The sequence below is a fragment of the Equus caballus genome, chromosome 21 (genome assembly GCF_041296265.1).
Source record: "Equus caballus isolate H_3958 breed thoroughbred chromosome 21, TB-T2T, whole genome shotgun sequence".
Taxonomy (NCBI): Eukaryota; Metazoa; Chordata; class Mammalia; order Perissodactyla; family Equidae; genus Equus; species Equus caballus.
The window spans coordinates 14,784,615-14,805,903 of record NC_091704.1 but is presented as its reverse complement, the minus strand read 5'-3'; the positions used below and the strand labels follow the sequence as shown (position 1 = coordinate 14,805,903).

Here is a 21,289-nt window from a genome sequence, read left to right as displayed (position 1 = left end):
TCTCCCCAAAACTGTGAGTTTATGATGGAGGACAAATGGCTTCCCAGCCCCCCAGCCCACAGCTTCCCCCAGTTGCCTCCCAACTGTCCAGGGCCCCTCATTTCCTGGCTGGGCTCCGGGTGTCAGGGTCTGGCCAGGCTAGCGGGTGGACGGTGGGGGATGTCTGTATCTCCTGCTTTTATTCTGCAAAACTCAGAGCACTCAGCAAAAAGGCCTTTGAGCGAGGGAAGAAGGAAGGGGCTTGCGAGGGAGGGTCTGGGTTCACAAAACAGCAAAAGCAAACAGCCGGGGCCCTGGATGCCGGCTGATGCCTGCAGAGTTAGTCCATGCGAGCCGGGGGCCTCAGGAAGGTGATGTCCGGGTTCAAAGCTCTGACCTCGGCTCCAGCCCCCAAGTCCTCCATATAGAAGCCAGCCGGGGTCCGCGAGGCTCCGGCTTGAATCCGGGAGGCCTTGGGCGGCGGGTCTTCGGCCCATGGAAGGCTCGGTGGGCGGGGCCTGGAGACCCGAATCTGCGGGATCCCGGGGAAGGGGCCCGGGCCTGAGGGGGCGTGGCCGAGCTCGGTCCCTACAGCTGGAGGGCAGGAACGGACGCTCAAGGGGCGGGACCTGGACCTCAAGGGGCGTGACCGGACGCTCGGGGGCGGAGCCTCGGCCTGGGGGCGTGGCCGGCAGCGTCAGGCGGCTCCTTGGACCCCGGTCCTCCGCGGCGGCCCGGGCCTTCGCGGGGCGGGGCCTACACCCCAGGAGCTGGGGTGCGGCCTCCCGGGGCGCGGCCCGGGCCCGGGATCCGCGGGCGCCGCGCTCAGGCCCGCCGAGGCAGCGGCTCCACGTTCAGCCAGATGCCGCTCTCCGAGCGCAGGATGAGCTCCGGCTTCCGCCGCACCTTGTGCGTGCGGTCCACGCTCAGGCGGAAGCGCAGCAGCGTCAGCGCCAAGACCACGCGCATCTCGGCCATGGCGAAGCTCTGTCCGATGCAGTTCCTGAGGGAGGGTACGCGGGCTCAGCCCAGCCGCTGTGCGAGCGAGCAGGGCCCCTGGACTGGGGAGGTGACCTGCCCCTTTGAGGGTGACCTGTCCCCCATCTGTAAGGCGGGGACAGTGGCATCATAGAGCTGCTGGGAGCATATGAGCCCAGAACTCGGGGCCTGGCACGCAGCCGGTGCTCAGTGCCCGGGGACGCGGGCGCAGAGTCTGATTCGGGCCTCCTACTGCCCTGGGGGCACGCGGAAGACGCTAGGCCGGCGGAAAGGCACCTAGGTGGGCCGTGGTCCCTGCTCCTAGCAGGCACATCCCTGATTCTCCACTGGCCTCGGCGTTCCCCCCACGCTTGGCTTGGGCTGGGCGAAACTGAAGTTACCTGGGTCCTGCGGAGAAGGGCACGAATGCCAGCGGGGAGCGCTGCTGCGGGTTGTCCGGGTCAAAGCGGTAGGGATTGTACACCTAGGCAGGGGCATGGGGGGTGGGTTGGGGGCTGGCCCAGCCATCCCAGCCTGGCTCCCTCCCTCAGCCTCTGGGGAGCAGCCCAGCTGGACAGAGAACTTCACTACCGTCCCGCCACGCCCGTCTCGTGGTGCGCAGGCATGCCAGGCTCCTTCCCACCCCAGGGCCTTTGAACTGGCTGTTTCCGCCTCCCCGTTCTTCACACTTTTCAGGTCTCAGCTCAAACATCTCTTTCTCGTCAAGGCCTTTCCTCACCATCTGAGCTAAAGTGCCCCCCCTCCAGTTTTTATTTCCTTTGTGCATTTATCGGTACCCAAAATGATCTTATTTTTTGCTTGTCTTCTTCCTCCACGCTCCACTGGGAGCTCTGAGGGCAAAGACAGTATCTTCCTCTGTCCTCAGTGCCCAGCACAGGGTCTGGCACACAGTAGGTGCTCAATAAATATTCGTTGACCTCATGAACTAGCAATGAAGCAGTGGGGGAGGGGCGCTCAAGTCCTGTACCCAGCCCTGCTGTCTGGCTCCCTGCCCCCAGATTGCCCCTTCTGAGGAGGAAGAAGCGAGGCAAGGGGGGGTTGGGGCAGGAGCTCACCTTGGAGTCAGGCCACACTGTGGGGTTGTGGTGGGTCCCGTAGATGCTGACCAGACAGATGATTCCTGTGGGGAGGGGTGGGGTCAGTGGGGCCAAGGGGAACCACTGGAGACCTCCCCCTCCCTGGTTCTCCCTGCAGCCATAGCATTCCCATGAGCCATCTGCCACCCCTTCCTGCCCCATCCACTCCCTCTGCTTCTCCCTAAGAGTCTCCATCACCTTCTTTCTGGCTACCATGCTAACCACACAGGGATCCCTCTCACTCACATCACTGACATTGCTCCTCCTCAGCTCAGACACCTTCCATGGCTCCCTACTGCTCTGAGGATTGTGCTCAAGTGACTCAACCTGGCATTCAAGGCCTTTGTCTGCACCCTGAGGCTCTGCTCCATAAGCAAGTTCCTTCTTTCACTTCCTGCTTTCAAGGTTCACTTCTCATGTTCCCTCTTCCAGGCAGTCCTCTCTGCATTCTGCCACACCTAGAGGCATTGCTCCCTATTTGGGGCTGCTCCCGCCCCTGTCCCTCCCTTTAGCCCATCTTTGACCCCATGTGGCTAAGAATATCTGTGCCCTGCTGTATTTCCCACAGACTGGGTGGTACCTTGAGGCCTCTCTAGATCCCCAGCAAAACCCAGGAGAGGACTTTCTCTCTGGGGGATATCTGGCACCTGAATGAAACCAACACCCCCATCCGTGTGCCCTCATAGGGCCACCCTGCACACCCCCTTCCTTCCCCTGGCCTCACCCACTTCTTTCTCTCCCTACACACCTGGGTCCCCCATCACCCCAGGAGCAACAGCCACACAGAGCGCTGCCCATCCACAGGGATGGTGCACTGGGGCGGGCATAGCCGGGCAGCAGGGAGCACACGGTGGGCACCTTTGGGGATGATGCGCCCATCGGGGAGCTTGATGTCCTCCGTGCAGCGGCGGGAGACCAGCGTCACGGGCGGGAACTGGCGCAGGCTCTCCTTGATGCACATTGTGGTGAAGGGCAGCTGGGTCAGGTCGTCCCTGGGGAGCATGGAGCGCCGGGTGACTGGGAGCCCCCAAAACACACGCGCGCGCGCGGGCTCAGCAGCAACCGCGCAGGAACCCGGTCCCGGATCTCAGACTTGCCCCCACTTTCGGCGTTTACAGCTGTGCCAGGCACAAACCCCGACCCTCAGCGTGCACAGGTTTGACCCCGGCCAATCAGGGCACGGCTGGCAGGCTTCCGCAGGTCCCACGTTAATCCTTTGACTGACGCATTGCATGGAGGTCAGGGGGCACCGGGGGAGGGGCCAGGACGGGCCGACCCCGGGCAGCAGTGACTTGCCAGCCGGTATAGACCGAATTCAGTATTTTAAAACCTGTGTATCCTCTCCTTATGCTACTATTTACTTAATTTTATTTTCCTTTGGACTTCAGGGCCCAAAATTGGATGAATTATAACTCTTGGTTTGTGGTCTAGATTGTTTTCTTTACACCAAGAGGTTCTCTTTCAAAGAACCTTTGTGTCGCTACCGTGAAGGGCAAAGAGCAAAGAGCATGCCTGACTAGCTGTGTCCCTAGAGACAAACACCCTGGAAAGACAAGCGGATGACTGACTCCTGGCCAGACACTGACTCCCGCCAATCTCAGGGCCTGCAGCATCGTCTTGCTGCTAAAAAGGCAGATTAGCAAGGACCAGCAAGGTGTTGAAGACACAGTGGCACACAGCGAGAGCATCTCCCTGAGACCATAATTTGAAAGGTCGACAGGGAACCGAAAGGAGCTTTGTCAGTGACCGACGATATTTAATGCTGGGTTTTCTTTGCGTCCCCCAGCATCAGCTCTCCACGCAGACATCTGAAGTAGTTTGGACTATTTCTCCTGACTCTGCCCTTCCCCTCACATTTGAATCATACAGCCCTGCTCTTTGCCCCATGGCACTGCAGTGCCTTTTGTGCAGGTGGGTGGAGCGGTCAGTGCCGACCGCATATACGGTGGTGGTCCCATAAGATTAGTGCTACAGAGCCTAGGTGTGGGGCAGGCTAGACCATCTGGGTTTGTGTAAGTCACTCTGTGTTGTTCCCACCACGACACTGCCGAACGATGCATTTCTCAGAACATGTCCCCGTCGTTAAGCAGCAGATGACTGTCAGTGTCCTGCCCCATTCATGTTGGGCTGGGCGATATCACTTGCTTTAGCTAATGCAATGTTATGATGAACCAGAGGTTTTAAGCTGTGTGGCTCTCTGTGCTTCTGGACTCTGCCTCATGCCAGGGTAGCTGCTGGCCCAAGAGGAATGAGGGGATAGGTGGGGCAGACCTGAACCCAAATCTCAGTTTGGAAGCAACCCCACTCAGCTCAGCAGCATCCAGCAGTAACAAGAGTAACGTGCAGACAAGAGCAAGAACTATGTGCAGACAAGAACGGGAGATAAATGCTTGCTGTAAACCTCTGAGTTTGTGGGCTGTTTGTTATGCAGCATTACTGCAACCATTGCTGACAAAGACATTCCTGACTAAGAACTCCTGCATTACAAGATGGGCACAGGCATCACTGTCATCTCCACTTTACAGCTGAATAAATTGAACTTGAGGAAGCTTAAGTGACTTGTCTGAGGTCAGGCAGTCAATAAGTGGTAGAGCAGAGAGATTCATACCCAAGGCTCTCGACTCCACCTGCCCCCTCCATCCCCCTGACCCCATACTGACCACTCCAGCTCCTCCAGCTCCCGGCCTTTCATGACTTCCTGGATCTCTTCCCGGCACTTCTCCTGGTACTCTGGATACTTGGCCAAGTTGAACAGCAACCACGAGAGCCCACTGGATGTGGTGTCATGACCTGCAGGGAGATGAGGAGCTTGAGTGGAGGCTGCCTGAAGATGGCAGAGATGCTATCTTCAGACAATGGCCCTCACACCCCCGCCCCAGCCTCACGCCAGGTCCTCACCCTCAAACATGAAGGTGTCCGCCTCAGCTCGGATGTCCTCATCTGACAGTTCCTTCCCCTCTTCATCCTGGAATGGGCAGAGAAGATGCTCAGCCCTGTTCTTCCTGCTCGCCACATCCCAGGTGCTCCTCCAAAGTTAAGACACCCCCCCCTTAGCCAAGCTATGGGAGAAAGGATTCCCAGGAGGCAGAGGTGTGCCACTCGTCTAAGAAAGATGGAAAGAGGGAAGGAGAGTCAGAGGGCGGGGGGGGAGGGGAGTTCGTATTTCCTCAGTAGCTCCTAGCACCACACATCCTGCCAGATGTCCAACAACGATCTCATGATCAGGTCTTAGGATTATCATGTTGTAAATGAGGAAACTGAGGCTCAGAGAGAAGAGTCAGATGACTACGGTTAGAGCCAGAACTGTCTGAATCCAGAACCCAGGTGCTGCTTGGAACACCCAGAAGCGCCACCAAAGGGTGACCACCTCTCTCTGCAAGTGTCGCATTTCTTCAAGTCTTGTATTTCCTCTTTGTAAAAGTTGTGGGCTGAAGTGTGTTCATGCCCCTCTGGAATGTATATGTTGAAATCCTAAACCCCAGGACCTCAGAATGTGACTGTATTTGGAGAGGGGCCTTGCAGAGGTGATTAAGTTTCAATGAGGTCGTGAGAGTGGGCCCTGATCCAATGTGACTGGTGTCCTCATGGGAGGACGAGATGAGGACGCGGACACACACAGAGGGACGACCACATGGAGACACAGGAGAAGACAGCATCTACAGGCCAAGGAGAGATGCTGCAGAAGAAACCGGCCCTGCCCACACCTGGATCTCAGGCTTGTAGCCTCCAGTACTGACAAAGTTGATCTCTGTGGTCTAAGTCCCCAGTCTGTGGTGTTCAGCAGCCCCAGCAGGCTCAGCCAGCCAGTCTCGTGTGTTCTGCCTCTGCCTGTATCCTGGATCAGCGCTAGTTGGGACGTTAATCATTTTACAAAGGTGGTATAAGCTGTGAGGAGGCTGCCCGCCGGGGCCCAGCCTCACCCTGGCCAGCAGCAGCACATCGATGAAGTCCAAGGTCTTGCCCTGCCTGGCCTTCAGCCAGGCCTCAGCCCCCTGCTGGCGTAGCCCCCGCCGCCGCTCCTGGATGACCTCTGTGGTGAAGCGGTGCACAGTGTCACAGGCCTGCCGGAAGCGCCGCCCATCGGCCGTGAGGTAATAGATGAAGTCGAGGTGGTGGTGCAGGGTGTACTGCCGCCGGACCACCAGCGCGCTCAGCGCGATGATGGCTGTGATGTAGTCGCTCATCTTCCTGCCAGGGAGAAGGGCCGTGAGCCAGGCTCGTCCCCCAGACAAGCTTCCTCTCCCCGTGGGGAGGTGCCAAAGAGAGGCCCTATGGTAACTTTATTTTCTGAATTCTCCATGCTCTGCCATCTGGGCCTCACTGGCTGGGGACACACAGCCCCTCCCAGGACTAGACAGTTCTTAGGGACTGCAAACGAATCACCCAGGAGCATGTCTTTCATGTGCAAACCAACCAATCCAGAGCCCATTACCAAAATTTATCAGCCTGAGCCAGCATCCCCTGCCGCAGTCACCCCAGGGCCAGGTACTGGTCAACCAGGGACAGCGCGTACCCCCCAGAGCCTGCTGAAATTACTCAGATCAGCCCATCTCAAGTGCATACCTTGCCTCACCTGTTTCTCCCCACAAAAAAAGGCTTTTTCATGCTTTCTCCTGGCTGACCCTATACTTCCCCACGTGGCCCTGCATGGTGTGTGGGCCCCCTCCTCTCGGGAACTGTAAGCAACCAACTGTGTTTTCAGCGGCAGTCGTCTCCTGATCTGTTGCCCTCACAACACCTGAATAAAAGCAAAATCTGGGTACATTTTAAAACAGGCCCAAAGAGGGAATGACGACCTTCAGAGAGATGTAGCATCACTAGAACTAAATGGCTACAATTCACAGAGTGGGAGAGAGTATTTGCAACTCATCTATCTGATGAGGAGCTTGTGTCTAAAATATATAAAGAGCTCTTAATAATCAATAATCAAAAGACAAACCAATTAAAAAATGGGCTAAGGATATGAATAGACATTGCTCCAAAGAAGATACGCAGATGGCCAATAAGCACAGGAAAAGATGCTCAACAGCATTAGCCATTAGGAAAATGCAAATCAAAACCACAGTGAGATACCACTTCACCTGGAATGGCTATAATCAAAAAGACAGATAATAATAAGTGCTGGCGAGGGTGTGGGGGAATTGGAGCCCTCACATACTGCTGGTGGGAATGTAAAAGGGTGCAACCACCTTGGGAAAAAGTCTAGCAGTACCTCAAAAGGTTAAACATAGAATTATCACATAATTCCACTCCTAGGAACGTACCCAGCCATTCCACTCCTAGGAACATAGCCAAGAGAATTAAAAACATCTGTTCACACAAAAACTTGTACCCAAATGTTTATAGCAATGTTATTCATAACAGCCAAAACGTTTAAAGCAATCAACTGTCCATCAGTGGATGAGTGGATAAACAAAGTGTGGTATTATGTAGTGAATGGGATATTATTCAGCAATTTAAAAAATTAATTATTGATACATACTACAACATGGATGAATCTGAAAACATTATGTTGAGTGGGAGGAACCAGACACAAAAGTCCATGTAATTCCATCTATATGAAATTTCTGTAGCACACAAACCAAAGAGAGAGCAGGAAGCTCACGACTGCTTCGACCTGGTGGAGAAGTGGGAAGGGGGGGTGAGTGCTAAGACGTACAGGGTTTCTTTTTGTCCTCAACAAAATTTTGGCAAACCAAGTACAGCAATACATCAAAAAGATTATACACCATGATCAAGTGGGATTTATAACAGGGACACAGGGATGGTTCAACATCCGCAAGTCAATCAACGTGATTCACTACATTAACAAAATGAGAAACGAAAACCACATGATCATCTCAATAGATGCAGAGAAAGCATTCGACAAGATCCAACATCCATTTATGATAAAAACTCTCAATAAAATAGGTATAGAAGGAAAGTACCCCAACATAATAAAGGCCACATATGACAAACCCACAGCCAACATCATACTCAATGGACAAAAACTGAAACCCATCCCTCTGAGAACAGGAACAAGACAAGGGTGCCCATTTTCACCACTCTTATTCAACATAGCACTGGAGGTTTTGGCCAGAGCAATTTGGCAGGAAAAAGAAATAAAAGGAATCCAAATAGGCAACGAAGAAGTAAAACTCTCGCTGTTTGCAGACAACATGATCTTATATATAGAAAACCCCAAAGAATCCATAGAAAAACTATTAGAAACAATTAACAACTACAGCAAAGTTGCAGGGTATAAAATCACCATACATAAATCAGTAGCATTTCTATATGCTGACAATGAACTAACAGAAAAAGATCTCAAGAACTCAATCCCATTCACGATCGCAACAAAAAGAATAAAATACCTTGGGGTAAATTTAACCAAGGGAGTGAAAGATCTATACAACGAAAACTACAAGACTTTCTTGAAAGAAATCGAAGACGACATAAAGAGATGGAAAGACATTCCATGCACATGGATTGGAAGAATAAACATAGTTAAAATGTCCATACTACCTAAAGCAATCTACAGATTCAACGCTATCCCAATCAGAATTCCAATGTCATTCTTTACAGAAATTGAACAAAGGGGGCTGGCCCCCTGGCCGAGTGGTTAAGTGCACACGCTCCGCTGCAGGCGGCCCAGTGTTTCGTCAATTCGAATCCTGGGCACGGACATGGCACTGCTCATCAAACCACGCTGAGGCAGCATCCCACATGCCACAACTAGAAGGACCCACAACGAAGAATATACAACTATGTACCGGGGGGCTTTGGGGAGAAAAAGGAAAAAAATAAAATCTTAAAAAAAAAAAAAGAAATTGAACAAAGAATCCTAAAATTCATATGGGGCAACAAAAGACCGCGAATTGCTAAAGCAATCCTGAGAAAGAAGAACAAAGCTGGAGGCATCACAATCCCTGACTTCAAAACATACTACAAAGCTACAGTAATCACAACAGCATGGTACTGGTACAAAAACAGGTGCACAGATCAATGGAACAGAATTGAAAGCCCAGAAATAAAACCACACATCTGTGGACAGCTAATCTTCGACAAAGGAGCTGAGGGCCTACAATGGAGAAAAGAAAGTCTCTTCAACAAATGGTGCTGGGAAAACTGGACAGCCACATGTAAAAGAATGAAGATAAACCATTCTTTTTCACCATTTACTAAAATAAACTCAAAATGGATCAAAGACCTAAAGATTAGGCCTGAAACAATAAGTCTTCTAGAAGAGAATATAGGCAGTACACTCTTTGACATCAGTTTCAAAAGAATCTTTTCGGACACCATAACCCCCACATGAGGGAAACTATAGAAAGAATAAACAAATGGGACTTCATCAGACTAAAGAGCTTCTTCAAGGCAAGGGAAAACAGGATTGAAACAAAAAAACAGCCGACTAATTGGGAAAAAATATTTACAAGTTATTTATCTGACAAAGGGTTAATCTCCATAACATACAAAGAACTCACACAACTCAACAATAAAAAATCAAATAGCCCAATTACAAAATGGGCAGGGGACATGAACAGACATTTCTCCAAAGAAGATATACGGATGGCCAATAGACACATGAAAAGGTGCTCATCATCACTAATCATCAGGGAAATGCAAATCAAAACTACACTAAGATATCACCTTACACCTGTTAGAATGGCAAAAATATCCAAAACCAAGAGTGACAAATGTTGGAGAGGCTGTGGAGAAAAAGGAACCCTCATACACTGTTGGTGGGAATGCAAACTGGTGCAGCCACTGTGGAAAACAATATGAAGATTCCTCAAAAAGTTAAGAATAGAAATACCTTATGACCCAGCCATCCCACTACTGGGTATCTATCCTAAGAAACTGAAATCAGCAATTCCAAAAGTCCCATGCACCCCTATGTTCATCACAGCATTATTCACAATAGTCAAGTCATGGAACCAACCTAAGTGCCCAGCAACTGATGATTGGATAAAGAAGATATGGTATATATATATATATATATATATATATATATATATATATATATATACAATGGAATACTACTCAGCCATAAAAAATGACAAAATCGTCCCATTCACAACAACATGGATGGACCTTGAGGGTATTATGTTGAGTGAAATAAGCCAGACAGAGAAAGACGAATTCTGTATGACTCCACTCATAGGTGGTAGTTAACATATGGACAAAGAGAACTGATTGGTGGTTACCAGGGGAAAGGGGGGTGGGGGGAGGGCACTAGGGGTGAAGTGGTGTACCTACAACATGACTAATAATGATGTACAACTGTAATTTCACAAGGTTGTTAACTATCATAACCTTAATAAAAAAAAATTCTAAAATTGATTATGGTGATGGTTGCACAACTCTGTGAATACGCTAGAAACCATTGGATCATATACTTTAAGTGGGTGAATTGTATGGTATGCGATTGACATCTCAGCACACTCTTCACAAAAAGCTCAGACCCGGCTGGGCTGCGGGAGCTGTCCGTGGTCCTGAAGCATGGTGCTTTCCTGCGCTCATCGCAGTCTGTCATCTTCTCGTGTATTTATTTGTTCATGGTTACTGTCTTTCTTCCCACCAACATGTAAGATCCAGAAGAGCACTGGCTTGTCTGTTTTGTTGACCACTGTATTCACAGTGCCTAGTTCAAGACTGGCACATAGTACGTGCTCAGTAAATAAATCTTGGATTAATTAATGAATTAATTACAAAGGCCGCCTCTGCCTTACTCAGCTGAAACACACCCCTACAGGGCCCTGAGTAACAAAGTCAGCAGCTTGTTGTTGAGGACCTACCATGTGCTACAAACTGGACATTTTTTATGTCCCTTATTCCTTTATCCCCACTTAGACTATAAGCTCCAAGGAATTGGGACTTAGTTGCTCACCACCATATTCCCAGTAGTGCCAGGCACATAGTAGGTGCACAATGAGTATCTGATGAATGAATGAACCAGGGCAATAGTTATTTTACTCATTCAACCAATATTCACTGAGCTTCTACTGTGTTCCAGGGCCGTGCTGCATCGTTTTAGCCTTAAAGCATCTCTCAGAGAGTCAGGGAAACTGAGGTTCAAAGAAAGAAACTGAGGCTCCTGAAGTGGAGAGGACACTTTCCAAAGACCACATAGTCTTCATGGAGGAATGAGTGAGACTAGCATTTACTGAGCACCTACTGTGTGCCAAGCCATTGACTCACATTATCTCATTTAATTCTCTCACGATGACTATGGGAATGGAATGAGGGTGTCCATTTTTTGGATAAGGAATCAGGCTCAGAGAGGTGATGTCAGTTTCGTGGAAAGACACAGCCTGTCAGTGGCAGATAGCCAGCAGCCCAGGGCTGCGTAACACCTAAGAGTCTCCTTTCTCCTCCCACCGCCGCACCCCTAGAGCAGCTGGCTCTGTCTTCCCCGGGGAGGTCACACTCACTCCTGGCAGTTGCTGTTGTAGCTGAAGACACATTTCTGCAGACTGTCCAGAGTCATGAGACTGATGTGCTCAAACATGTCCAGGGAGACCACGGAGCCCTCCGCCAGGCACCGCCACTTAGCCTGGAGGGAGACACGTGGCGAATGGGCGTGGAGGCCGCAGACTTCAGGCCGTCCGACGGCGACCTGGCTGCATGCTCACTGCAAGCCCCTTCATGGGTAGGGACATGAGGCCTCCTGATGTCACATGATGCCCATGGGCTAGAGCCTGGACCAGCCTCACTCCGGGACCCTCTTCCCAAGCAGACTTGGGACTCACGTGCATGGTGTTGGTACACTGGTTGAAGATCTTCATGTAGGGCTTCAGGATGTCAAAGTGGAAGGCGGGGGTCAGCAGGCGGCGGTGCCGGCTCCACTTGTCCCCTTTGCTGAGCAGCAGCCCATCTCCTGGGCCCCAAAGACTAAGGTTAGGGCCTCTCTCCCTGCTGTGAAACACTCCAAGAAACCCACGCCCTCCTCCCTCTCCCCTGAAGCCCCGGCCCCAGACCACTCAGTCCTGCACTCACCCAGCCAAGGTTTCAGGAAGCCATAGAAAAGGTCATCCTTGGGGGCAATGGCAGCTGTGTAGAAAGAAGAGGCGATGACGACTCAAACAGACACTTGACCTCTGCGTATGACCTCTATGGACCTCCTCTCTGGGCTCTGACCTTTCACCTCATCCCCCAAGTCCATCCTCCTCACCTTCCCTAGAAAGATCCTTACAGCTGATCTGAAAATGAGCCTCCCCTGCTCAAACACCGACCATGGCTCACTATTGCCCCTGTAAAAATGTTCAAGCTCACACTAGCATTGAAGGCCCTACCCCATCTTGCCCCATATGCCTCCCCCACATTACCCTTCAACGTGTAGCAAAAAACGCCACATGCTGTCCCTCACCTCCACACCTCTGCCCCGACTGTGCCCCCACCAAGAATGGATTTCTCCACCTGGGTCTTCCCCGAGTCCACCTCCCTCTGTTCTGCCAACTCAGGTCATCTGAATCACCCATCCTGTGCGCCCAGGCGCCAGCCTCGCCCTCTCCAGTCTCCTTCACGCCGGTCCCACAGGGATCTTATCTGATTCCAGATCTGACCGTGTCTCTTCCTGCTCACACACCCACTGGCCTCAAGCACCAGCAGCTTGGCCCATTTTCAAGGCCCTAAATGATCGACCCCAGTCGAGGCCTCTCTCAAAACAGCTCTGTCCTCCGCCTCCTGCATGCTCCACATTCTAACAGTGCACATCTTTTCCCAGCTCCCTGAAAGAGCTGCGTTCTCTCTTCTCTGAGTCTTTCCATCAGATGCCCTCCCTGCCTCGAACCCTCTTGCCTCATCCTTCGAGTCTCTGCTCAGATGCCATCCCTTCCCTCAGCAGTCACTCTGGGGCATCCGTCCAGTTACAAGCCCCTTGAGAGGAGAAGCCATGTCAGTCACTGATATATTGGTGCTAAATAAACTTTTATTGAATGAATGAGTGAATGAACCAATCAATCAAAGGATGAATGAATGAAAAAATGCATGGATGGATGGATGGATGGATGGATGACTGAGTGAGTGAATTCCCTTTCTACGTGCTGAACAGATTTGGGACGCAATGGCCAGGGACCCAGGAAGGAAGTACCTGAAACTCAAGGGATGTCACTTTTACCTGTGATATGACTCAGCCCCCTACACATACACCCCCCACAAATTGGCCCATTGTGCGCACAGTCATCTGTCCACTCATTCTCCCACTCGACACACCTCTTCTGTCACCCTTCTGTGACCAACCCATGCTGGGCAATCCTGGGGACCCAGCGACGGCTCAGCTCCACGCCCTGCCTGGCAGAGCTCTGGGTGTGGTGGGAAAAAGAAGCAGAGGCACGCCATGCCACTGTGTGGAAGGTGTGCCAGGTGTGAAAGGAGGTACAGAGGAAGGGATGCTGGAGTGAGGGCAGGCTCCCGGGAAGAGGCAGCAGTGGAGAGGAAGGTGGAGCCTAGCCACCCCTCTCCTCTCTGGGCTCTGGACCCCAGGCTAGGTCCCCAGGGGCCTTCCCCATACACAGACCTGTCCAGTGGCTGGCCTGCTCAAACACTTCCCATGGCTCCCTGTCACCCCCAAGGTAAAACACAGGCTCATTCACTTTGCACACAGATGCTCTGCGTTCAGCTCATGTCTCATTTCCTGTCTCTCTCCACACATCATCTTCAGTCCAGACACCCAAGTCACCTGAATTGCCCTGGCACTTTGACAGATCTATACCTTTGCCCTGGCAGGACCCTCCACCTGGGACTCCTCTTCTGGCAAACTCCTACACATCCTTCAAGACGCAGCTTCACTAACACCTCCTCCAGGAAGCCTTCTCCAAACCCTCTCCTCCTGATGAACTTCTGCTCTCTCATCATCAGGTCCGTCCTTCACTCCATCCCTGACCACTGGAGGTCAGGAGAGGTTGTGTCTGGGCTGCCTCTCCCATCAGTTTCCCCACCAGTAAAAAGGGGATGGGAACATCTACCCTGGAAGTGGTCATATAAAAAAGCCCCTACACAGTGCCCAGCAGGGAGCTGCATTTACCATGGTTGAGAGCTTGGCCTCAGGGCCAGCAGATCTGGGTTCAAATCCCAGCCCCACCCCGACCTGGTTGTGTAAACTTGGGCATGTGCCTCCACTCCCTCACCTGCCAAAGGGGACACAGAACAATCCTGCCTGCTTCACGGCATCCCCACAACAGCTCAGTGGGCTAACGTGCTCCCGGCACACAGTGGGTGCCCAGTAAACATCTGGGCATGTAAATGAATAACCAGCCAACTGCTGGCTATTTTTATTACTATGATTGTAATTATTGGTCACTGGTGTCAAGAAGTCATGAGATGGCTACGTGGTCCCAGCTTACAGCAGGCCCCTGTTAGTGAAAAAAGAACACGTAGCTGCCATGGAAAACAGTTGCGTGGTTCCTTAAAAAGTTAAACATAGAATTACCAGGTGACTCTGCAAGTCTACAACAGGGCACCCGAGAGAAAGGAAGGTGCATCCTCGCCAGAACTTGCACATGCATGCTCACAGCAGCGTGACTCATGGCAGCTGAAAGGCGGGAACAACCCAAACGTTCACCAATGGCTGAAGGGATAAACCAATTGTGGCAGATGCATATATCCACACACTGGAATAGTACTCAGCCGTAAACGGGAACGAACCTCTGACACGCGCTACAACAGCGGTGAACCTCGAAAACATCGTGCTGAATGAGAGAAGCCAGCGGGAAGACCACGTTCTTCACAGTGTAATTCCTCTCATATGAAATGTCCAGAATAGGCAAAGCCATAGAGACAGGAAGCAGATTGATATTTACCAGGATATGGGAAGAGGCGGGAATGGGAAGTGATTACCTAACGGGTATGGGGTGTTTTATGGGGTGATGAAAAAACTTTGGAACTAGAGGGAGCCGACAGTTGCACAACATTGTGAACACACTCAATACCTTATACTTTAAAACTGTACACTTTAAAATGGTAAATTACACGTTATATGAATTTCACCTCAGTAAAAACAAGAATGTATAGAAACAAGCCATGATTACAGCCTATATATCGTGCCTTGTCCTCTATAAAAGCACATTCACCTGCTTTCTCCCTTCCTGCTCTCCGTCCCAAATGCCCATTGGAAGATGGGGAAACAGAGGTTCCAGGAGGAGCCTGGCGTTCCTCAGGGCCCATCAGCTGTGCGGGTCCAGGCCCAGAGCAGCCCCCCGCCAGGCGTGGCCCCGAGGAGGCCCCGGTGGGGGACGGATCCGAGACATGGAGCCAGGCCTGTCCAATCCCGGGGGCGGGCGTGGAGGGGCAGGGGCACCCTGGGCCGGGAGCCTGACTCCAGGCTGCCTCTCCTGACTCACAGCTCCACCCTCCCCAACCTGGAGGTCCCCATCCGGCTTCTCCAGTGGGGGAGGCCATGGACCCCAGACCATCCCGGGGAGCGGGGGTCAAGGAGGAGGCTTAAGCATGTACTGAGTGCCAGGCCCTGCCGGGAACTCTGCTCCTGGCTTCTTGGGGCCTCACAACCATGCAGGATGCTACTCAGGAAACTGATGCTGGGCGGGGGGTGGAGAGAAAGAAAAACATATTAAAAAGGCAGAAGAGAAGAAACCCTGAAGAGCAGCTCCCCACACTACACTGCTGTCCTCCCAATCACTCCATCTTACGGGTCAGAGACTGAAGCCCCGGGGGGCTGCGTGAGATGCTGGGTCACACGGCAAGCACGTGCTCAACCCAGGACTGGAGCCCAGCCCCCCGAGTCCTGCCCAGGGCTCTTCCCACGACCTGTGCCCACTCCTTGCAGGGCACTTCCCGCAGGCTCTATAGATGTGTCCCCCTTTGTGCAGGGGCGATGAGCATCCCCACAGAGGCAATGTTGGGGACACAGAGGCACGGGTAGGGCCGAGCTGGGGACAGCATGGACGCCAGCCCCCTACTCTGCCATCGCTCGTGGGTGGCAGCCTGGAAGGCAGTCTCCAGTCGTGTATCTGCAGAGGCCAAGCTGAGGCCAGAGATCCTTGCATTCCTGGAGCTCTTTATTTCCCACCTCCGCCCTCAATGTCCCCTAATGCCTCTGGAGGTGAACAGCTCCAGGCGAGGCCATGCCCAGGATCCAGAGCCCCACTTATGAGGAACATAGAGCTGAACATAGACACACGCAGCCCCAAAGGGTTAGGACTGAGAATGGGAAAGCCCAGAGGAGAGAGCTATGTTCCGTCTGTGGGGTCAAGGAAGGCTCCCTGGAGGAGGGGGTCATTGGAGGTGGGTGTTGAAGGTTGAGCAAGAGCTTGCCAAGCGCCCTTGGGAGTCCTACACCTTGGGATAGGTACAGACTGTAGAAAGGAGAAGCAATCCTTCAACATTTCCCTCCCTGCCACTCAGGGTCAGCCCAGGTGAAGACAGGGGCTGTAGGCTGGGATAGCCACAGCGGGAGTGTCAGAACCCAAATGATGGGAGTGCTATGGCTTAGAATTGAGCAACAACCACTTAACAAAATCTTAGGCAATGACTGCCTGTCCGAACATGTTTGGTTCTGACTTCCAGGTGGGTGGACATTCTCTCAAGGTTCCTGGGTTCTTAGACATTGTCACACCTTTTCCCAAGCTTTTCCCACCATCTGTGTATTGCCATTTCAGATTTGGTGAACTCTTATTCATCCTTCAAAGCCCTACTCAAATGGTTCTTCCTCTGGATAGGCCACCTGCCTAGAAGCCCAGGTGGGCTCTGGGAGTTGAGGGTTTACCCGTCACTCAGAGGCCCAACCTGCCTACCTGAGGCGCCCACCACGGGCTTAATGTAGTCAGGGTGCACCAGAACCAACAGTGGCAGGATGGGTCCAATCCACACCAGGAGTACATGGTGCATGTTGTCCAGCACCTTCTTCTCATCTTGGAGGCCCATCTCATTCGGGAGATACTGCGAGGGGTGGCAGGGAAAGACAGTGAGGAGATGCCCAGGCCCGCTTCCCCGTCCCTCCACCACCTCCCCCCCTCAACACAAGCTGGGGAGGGCTGTGGGGTGGTAGGCAGCTGGCTGCACCCCACTGAGCCTCCGTTCACTCGTCTGAAGAGTGGGGAAGGACCAGCTCTCTCTGAGGGCGGCTGAGGGGGTTCGCAAAGTGACGAGGCCAAGGAGCCCGCGCTGAAGACCCCAGGCGGTGCTGCTCCTGTGCGCGTGCGCGCGTGCCTGCGTGGCGCTCCTCCTGCCTCCCACCCGCCCGAGAGCCCTTCCAGGGGCTCCTCCACCAACTGCTCCGCAAGGTCAAGCGGCCCATCTGCCAAGACAGGGTGCCACTGTCCTGCCTCGGCCTCCCCCAGAAGCAGGTCCGGAGACAAGGGGTCCAGGGCAAGTAGCTACTGGGGGGTGAGTAGGGGATGGGGACGTGAGACGGGGAGGCAGGTGGCCGGCAGAGAGCGAGCTGTCAGGGCAGTGACCCCGCGAGCAGCCAGGCTCAGCCCCACTGGGACACGGACCTCAGTCCACCCACCCGCGGGGGAGGGGCGAGGGTGCTCACACCAGCTCCCGCAGGCCCGCAGTCCTGACCCAGGGCCGCTCAGGGGCGCCCACTCTCAAGCTGGCAGTCCACACAGGCAGAGGGGGGGCCAGCTGCCAGCGAAAGCCCTAGAACGCAGGTGCTGGCAGCTGCGAGTCAGGCCGTCACACCCAGAAATGGGCTGAGAGGATGTGGGCAGGTGACCAGCCCCCTCTGCCACAGCGGCAAAGCCAGGATGTGAACAGGGCCACCCAGCCCCAAGATGCGGCTCTTCACCAACGTGAGGCAGAAGCACTCAGGCTCAAATCCACTCTCAGCAGCTGTGTGACGTTGGGCAAGTCCCTTAACCTCTCTGAGACCCAAAGATCAAACCCATAATATAGGGAAGATCCATCCCTATTTCACAGGCTGTGAGAATCAGGAGAGAGCGCAGATGCTAAGGGGCCTGATTCAATGTCTGGCCAGTGGTAGGGCCCAGCAATTGTCAAATAAGTGAATGAATGAATGATTTCTCTCTGGCTCCCGGGTCTCTTTCTCAATCAAGCTCAGCCCTGAGCCTGTCCACACCCAAGGGAGATCACGGCCTCACCCAGGCTGCATGGCTCTGAGAGAAGGGCTGAGCACACGGGGTCAAGGCTGGGCTTTAGAACCAGCCCCAGCTGACTGCCCGTGGCACCAGGGCCTGGCCACTACCTCTAGGACTGCCATCAAAGCCAGAGAGCTTCCTGGAGTGAGGAAAAACGAGAAAAGTTTGCTTAGCAGAGAAGGATATTCTGGGCAGAGGGCATGGTTTCGGCAAAGGCACAGAGCTGGGGAGTTGGAGCCTTGTTGCAGGAGCCAGGAGTCATTCCGTGGGACTAGAGGAGGACGATGGGACAGGGGAGGAGGGAGGGGGGCCAGAGTCTAAGGGGTCTTGAAATACCAGCTGAGTAGCTGGGACTTTCTCCAGACAGCAATGGGGAGCCATGGAGGGTGTATGAGCAGGGGAGGGACATGGGTGGATTCAAGAATCTTTCTGGGGCTGGGATGGGGGATGGACTGGAGGAGTGAGGCTGGAGGCAGGAGCCCAGGGAGGAGGCTGGACCATGGTCCAGCAGGACAGGATGAGGCCTGAACAGTGGTGGGAGGACAGAGGGGAGGGAGGAGGTTCAGGCACAAACAGGCAAAGCTCAGTGAGTACTGGTCCCAGGAAGTTAATTCCCAAAACTACCTAAAATTTCTCTGGGCTATTGAGCGAAGCGTGTCTCCTGGTTCCTTTGGCCAGATGCTCACTCCAAGCGGCATCTAAAATGCATCGAGGCTCACCCGACGCCTCCTGTCTCTGCAGGACCCAGGAGCCGCACGGGCATCCACCACCGCGCCCCAGCTCGGGGCACACGTGCCACGGGCCTGACTTCAGGGACTGTCAGGACAATCCCATGACGCTATTAGGAACCACTGTAGAACCCGCACTGCAGATGCGGAAACTGAGGCACGGGGAAGTGAAGCAGCTTGCTCAGTGTCACACAGGCCTGAATGGTGGAGACAGACATCAAGGCCACGCTGAGGACTGCCGCCCCCAACTGCCTCCACAGCCCACCTCCGCGCTCGGCATGTGGCCTGGGCCAGCAAGGGCTCCGAAACGGCCCCTCAGTCATTAGGCCCGGAAGGGGCACCAGGCGAGTCGGCAGGCAGGCTGGGCTGGACCCAGGACCCCAAGAGCCTCAGTGACTTTGGGAGTCTGGATTTCTCTCTTCTGGCATCGGAAGCCCTTTAAGAAAGGTCCAGCCTTTCTCATCAGAAACCAGAGGCGGCAGAGGGCAGAGAGCTGAGAGCAGGGTCCTGGGACCAGATGGCCTGGGTCTGCACCCTGGCTCTGCCACTCATGAGCTGTGTGACCTAGGGCCAGCTGCTTAACTTCTCTGTGCTACAGTATTCTAGGGAACAAAATGGGGATAGTCGTGGGACCTACCTCCCAGGATTGTCACGAGGACCAAATAAGTTAATATTTATAAACCGTCAAAATAATATTTGGCACATATATGTGAAATAACAAATGAAATGCAAGAAAAGGGTTGGAGTCTTGACCTGAGACCACAGCATTAAAGCAAATGAGAGTGTGTGGAGCCACCCTGGGGACGGGGATGGAGCAACCACCCCACAGGAGCACCGCTCCTGCTGCCCGCCCTGCGATCCGGCCCCTGATGAACCCACAAGCCCTGGTACCTGTTGCTCCAGCAACAGCCTAGAATCAGAGAGAACTTGAGAGGCGGCTCTGCCCCCCAGCTGTGTGACCTTGGGCAAACTGCTGTCCTCTCTGAGCCTCAGCCTCACTCCTACCCTGTAAAACGGGTCTGCTCGTGGCTCCAACCAGATTCTTGAGGGGACGAGGGGTGCCAGCAGGTGCACCCTCCTTCCTGAGCCCCCGGGGCCCGCCCAGCCCCGTCCGCCCGGCTGCCCCGCACACACCATGCCCAGGTGGCCCAGCAGCCAGCTGCGCCGGGGCGGCTGCGGGAAGCAGCGCAGCCGTCGGCAGGTGACGCGGAAGCGCCAGCAGAGCCTCAGGAAGCGCAGCAGCAGGCGGAAGAAGACGAAGAGCAGCGAGAGCAGCAGCGCTGACGCGGCGCCCAGGCGGAAGGCGGTCCTCTCCAGGCCCAGCAGACGCAGCAGCGGCTCCGCGACGGGCAGCATCCTGGGGACACACGGGGGTCAGTGCAGGTGGGGGCCGCCCGCCGGCCCTGTGGCGCCAAGCGCAGCGAGCCTGGCACACAGCAGGCGCTCGGCACGCGCGAGTCCCAGACGCCGCGGAGACCCTCTCGCCCCCCCCACCCCCCCGCCCCCCGCCCCCCGCCCAGCACTGGCCTCCGCCGGCCGCACGCCCGTGCACCGCCGCCAGACAGCCCGGACACCGTGACGGCTCCCTCCCCGCAGGCAGCCCTCCGCGGAGGACTGATGGGCATCGCTGCGTCCACAGCCCCTCTCCGCGCGGGCCATGGCCCTGAGGTGTGGGTTCCCGTGCTCCCAGGGGCCCCAGGGGGATCAAGTCCAGCTGCCCGCAGTAGAAACTGTCTCTACTAGCTGCCTCCTTTTCCCTGCCTTACTTCCCTTTTCTTCTTTTTAATTGAGATTCAGATGACATAAAATTCACCTTTTTTTTAAAGATTTTTTTTTCCTTTTTCTCCCCAAAGCCCACCCCCCCCCCCCCAGGTACATAGTTGTATATTTTTCGTTGTGGGTCCTTCTAGTTGTGGCATGCGTGACGCTGCCTCAGTGTGGTTTGATGAGCAGTGCCATGTCCGCGCCCAGGATTCACATCAACGAAACCCTGGGCCGCCTGCAGCAGAGCGCGCAAACTTAACCACTCGGCCACCAGGCCAGCCCCCAAATTCACCATTTTAAAGTGAACAATTCAGTGGTGTTTAGCACATTCACAGTGTTGTACAACCATCACCCTGATCTGTTCCAGAACACTTCCATCACCCCAAAAGGAGACCCCATCCCCATGAGCAGTCCCTCCCCGTCCCTCTCTCCCACCCCTGGCCACCACCAGTCTGCCTTCTGTCTCCATGGATCCGCCTGCTCTGGACGTTTCCTACAGATGGGATCCATGTGGGCTCTTGTGTGTGGCTTCTCTCCCTCCGCAGCAGGTTTGCGAGGTTCATGCGCGTTGTGCCGTGTGTCAGGGCTTCGTTCCTTGTACTGCTGAGTACCGTGCCCTTGTGTGGACCTATCACAGTCCGCTTACCCTTCCTCTGTTGATGGATGTGGGGCCGCTTCCCTCCTGGCGACTGTGAACAGTGCT

The 21,289-nt window shown here is 54.0% G+C and overlaps 1 protein-coding gene across 1 annotated transcript; it reads right to left on the bottom strand.

Moving 5' to 3' along the window:
- LOC138919901 (ultra-long-chain fatty acid omega-hydroxylase) lies at positions 1-20,199 on the bottom strand. The gene is made up of 12 exons (XM_070246528.1): positions 19,957-20,199; positions 16,787-16,931; positions 12,036-12,089; positions 11,789-11,916; positions 11,471-11,592; positions 5,975-6,242; positions 4,953-5,019; positions 4,715-4,844; positions 2,913-3,046; positions 2,034-2,098; positions 1,359-1,441; positions 1-982 (listed from the first exon to the last, which is right to left on the bottom strand). The coding sequence occupies exons 1-12, from the start codon at positions 20,176-20,178 to the stop codon at positions 805-807; spliced, it is 1,596 nt and encodes a 531-aa protein (XP_070102629.1). The 5' UTR covers positions 20,179-20,199; the 3' UTR covers positions 1-804.
- Positions 20,200-21,289: the final 1,090 nt, after the last annotated feature.